The sequence below is a fragment of the Aegilops tauschii genome, chromosome 2 (genome assembly GCF_002575655.3).
Source record: "Aegilops tauschii subsp. strangulata cultivar AL8/78 chromosome 2, Aet v6.0, whole genome shotgun sequence".
Lineage (NCBI taxonomy): Eukaryota > Viridiplantae > Streptophyta > Magnoliopsida > Poales > Poaceae > Aegilops > Aegilops tauschii.
The window spans coordinates 101,821,424-101,825,337 of NC_053036.3; the positions used below are offsets into that span (position 1 = coordinate 101,821,424).

The window sequence follows — 3,914 nt, forward strand, 5'->3', positions numbered from 1 at the left end:
ACAGCCTTCCCGAGACCCTCCATCATGAGATTGCCACCGTCCAGGGGCGTTTCTTCTGGGCAGGCGAGGGAGATAAGCAGAAGTACCACATGGTCAGGTGGTTGGAGATCTGCAAACCCCGCGACCAGGGCGGTCTGGGTATCATGTCCTCCAAACGCATGAACATTGCCCTTCTGACTAAGTGGCTATGGCGGATCGCTAATGGTGAAGGTGGACTGTGGCTCCGCATGATTCAGCAGAAATACCTCCGTGGTCAGCCTCTCGCCTTCTGCCAGCATTCTGGGGGATAACAGTTCTGGCAGTCCATCATTCAGCTCCTCCCTGTCCTTCGGATCGGAACCTCGATTGAGATTGGTTCCGGCACCGCCACACTGTTCTGGTTCGATAGGTGGGCTGGCGACTCGCCCCTTGCGGCCCGCTTTCCGGACCTCTTCTCCATTGCGGTTGCGCCACAGATCTCCGTGGCGACCGCCCTTATTGACTTAGGGCAACTAGCGTTTCGGAGACCTTTCGGCCCGGCTGAGATCGAGGACTGGCAGGAGCTGCTCGACTGCATTGCACTCCACGAACCTTAGCTCTCGACGGACGATGACCGTGCCAGATGGCGGCTAGAGCCTTCTGGGCAATTCTCCACCAAATCTCTATACCTGGCCATCGCCCCTTCGCTTGGCCATGAGGCGCTCTCCTCCATTTGGGAGATCCGCCTCCCCCTGAAAATTAGGATCTTCTTGTGGCAATGGATTCGCGGCCGCCTCCCATCTGGCGTTGAGGTTCTGAAACGCAATGGCCCTGGGGATGGGCGCTGCCCGCTCTGTGGGCCTGAAGAAGATTCGAACCATATCTTCTTCACCTGCGTGTCCGCGCAGTTCCTTTGGAGCTGTTTTCGCGAGATTGTGGGTGGAAACTGGGACCATAACAATTTCCCCGCTCTCTTTGCCGAACTCCAGGCGATCCCACCCGCGTTGCGCCACACTAGGTGGCTGACCATTGGGGTCCTGGTCTGGACGCTGTGGACTGTTAGGAATAAACTTGTGATTCAACATATCCCTCTTCGTCGTGCTACTGACTTTTTGTTCAAATGGTCTGGTTACTTGCAGCTTTGGCGGCCGCTTAGCCGTCCCAGGGAGAGAGACGCCATCACCTCCATCATCACCCCAGCTTCTGCAATGGCTCTCCGGTTGGCGCCGCCGCTTCCCCCACCACCTCCGGAACCAGATTAGATCGTCAGGTCGTCGCCTCCGCCGCCGCCGTCTTGGGTTGTTTCGTCGGGCATTTGTGTTGGGCGTGTTGTGCTGTGCCCATAGCGGAACTTGGGGTTGTGTATGTCTGTTTGTGCGTGTATGTGTGGCACCTGACTTGCGGTGGCGTTGTGTGTGGGTGTGTGCTGTGTTCTGTCGTTACCTTGATACTTTGTGCTTGGTGGGTGCTTTATTTATAAAGCGGGGCGAAAACCTTTTTCGATAATTTGAGTATATATGCCCACCTGTTGCATGGCAGCCTTTATGATATGTTATCCTACTAGCTTGCAAATGAAAGCAGGGTTCTGTTTGTGGTAAACAAAAAAGGGATATCCCAACTTCTACTGTAGTTTTACACAAGTAGGATACTACTTTTTCGGGGTACAAGAGTAGGATATATAATGATAAAAAATTCCACTTGCACCACTCGTTCTTAGTAACAGCCGGATTGATTTCCTTACCTGCCGACGCATATATGCAATCGATCATGGCCACGGAGTCGCTATCAAGCTTAGTGCCGCGTATCATCGACTTGCTGTGTGGTCACCACGTTCCCGGCCGGGCGGCAGCTGGTTGACTCATCACAAACGTGCGCTCCAAACGGCCGGAGTACACATGCATGCGAGTTCCCCCGTGATCGAGACTATAAATACGCATGCGGAACAGCAAGTTTTCTTCATCCCATCATCCCTCGATCGAGCAAGAGTAGCTACCCCGAGCAGAGGAAGATGGCCAAGCTTGCCCTTCTCGCCGTGCTGGTCGTGCTCGGTTCCGTAGCCTGCCAAGCATCCGGCTACGGCTACAGCTATCCCAACACTCCCATCATACCACCGCCCCCACCGGCTACTCCTCCGCCGAGCCCTTCCCCACCTCCACCGGCTACTCCTCCGCCCAGCCCTACCCCTGGCCCTACACCGGGCTATCCTAGCCCAACTCCCACCACTCCCCCACCGGTTTCTTCTCCGACGAGCCCTAACCCACCTCCACCGGCTACTCTCCCACCGAGCCCTACTCCTACCCCGGGGTATCCCACCCCCACTCCCACCATGCCGGCGCCCCCACCGGCTTCCACCCCTGCCCCGCCTCCACCTGCCACTGGGCTCAAGGTCGGCTACTACAATGACAAGTGCCCTGACGCCGAGAAGATCGTGCTGGACGCCGTGCGCAACGCCACCGCCGGCATCAAGGCCGGGCTCATCCGCCTCTTCTTTCACGACTGCTTTGTCCAGGTACATACAGGATTGATATATAGGCCTAGTTGTGCACTGCAGGATTGAGAAGCTAACAATTTGGGCGTGGCTTTCAGGGTTGCGATGCCTCTGTCCTGCTGAACAAGGTCGCTGGCAAGCCGGATCCGGAGATGCTCGGTATCCCAAACTTGAGCCTGCGTGGCTTCGAAGTGATAGACGCGGCCAAGAAGAAGATCGAGGAAAAATGTCCGGGTGTCGTCTCCTGCGCCGACATCGTCGCCTTCGCAGGCCGTGACGCCAGCAAGATACTCAGCGGCAACAAAATAAACTTCAGCATGCCAGCCGGCCGCTACGACGGGTCCGTGTCCCTAAAAGATGAGACCCTCCCCAACCTGCCACCACCCTTCGCCAACCTCAAAACCCTCACACAAATGTTCGCCACGAAGGGACTCAGCCAAACCGACATGGTTGCGCTTTCCGGCGCGCACAGCATCGGCCGCTCGCAGTGCTCCTCCTTCCGTGACCGTCTCCAGCCGCCGGCCAACGACAACTCCACCACGTCGATGGACGCCACGTACGCTGGGAAGCTGACCCAGGACTGTCCCGCCGGCAGTGATCCCACGGTGCCGCAGGACTACAAGACCCCCGACGTGCTGGACAGCCAGTACTACAGGAACGTGAAGGATCGCAAAGTGCTCTTCACCTCCGACGCAGCGCTCATGACGTCACCAAAGACCAAGGAATTGGTGGAGAAGTACACTTGGTGGTTGATCGGAGATTTCTTGTGGTACAGACATTTCGAGGATGCCATGGTGAAGATGGGCAATATCGAGGTGAAGAACAGCACCAACGGCCAGATCAGGAAGAAGTGCGGGTTCGTCAACGAGCCCTAACACCGGTTGATCATCTCTCCAGGGTGGAGACTATCTATTCAGTCGTGCTTTTTGGGTGTGCCATTCCGTCTTCCTTAATTTCTAGTTTACTTTTCACTAAGGTTTTTTGCTTGTCGGTTCATTTCCTTCATTTGTGCTATAGTCCTTGTTGTGCCACTAGCCAACTACGTAACGGCAATACTTTTCACTGAGATTGAGGAATTATTTTTTTTTCTGTTAATCATTATTTATCAATGGCAATATATATCTTCTCTGCTGTAACATCCTTAGGTATGCGTTATCCCTTCATGCAAAGACACGATACTCAGCCTAGAGTGTGTATGGTCAACCGACAAGTTGCCTGATATCTCACAATTGATACTGGCCTGGCCAACTAGTAGCTGCATTATAAAATAATAAACTACCGATAGCGAATAGTGACTCATTGATTTAGAACAGTTCTACCAATTCTAAGTGGTCCCGAAGGTTTTTTTTAATCTCATTGATTTAGAAAAGTGTAACTTTACTTTTATGAAAATGCATCCTGCAACAGGGTAAACAAAAAAGGTGTGATAAAGTATAAGAGAAAATCTGAAAAGAAAAATTTTGTACGA

General features: G+C 53.7%; 1 protein-coding gene across 1 annotated transcript; it reads left to right on the top strand.

The window, feature by feature from the left end:
- The first annotated feature begins 1,926 nt into the window (after positions 1-1,926).
- On the top strand, positions 1,927-3,602 carry LOC109761513 (peroxidase 2). Its single transcript, XM_020320333.4, has 2 exons — positions 1,927-2,467; positions 2,545-3,602. Exons 1-2 carry the CDS (start codon positions 1,967-1,969, stop codon positions 3,319-3,321), a joined length of 1,278 nt encoding a protein of 425 aa, XP_020175922.1. The 5' UTR covers positions 1,927-1,966; the 3' UTR covers positions 3,322-3,602.
- Positions 3,603-3,914: the final 312 nt, after the last annotated feature.

Bases quoted from the DNA above. Each gene is read 5' to 3' on its own strand.
- LOC109761513 (XM_020320333.4), top strand. From the start codon at position 1,967: ATGGCCAAGCTTGCCCTTCTCGCCGTGCTGGTCGTGCTCGGTTCCGTA. The intron at 2,468-2,544 runs GTACATACAGGA...CGTGGCTTTCAG, and splicing joins TTCACGACTGCTTTGTCCAG to GGTTGCGATGCCTCTGTCCT.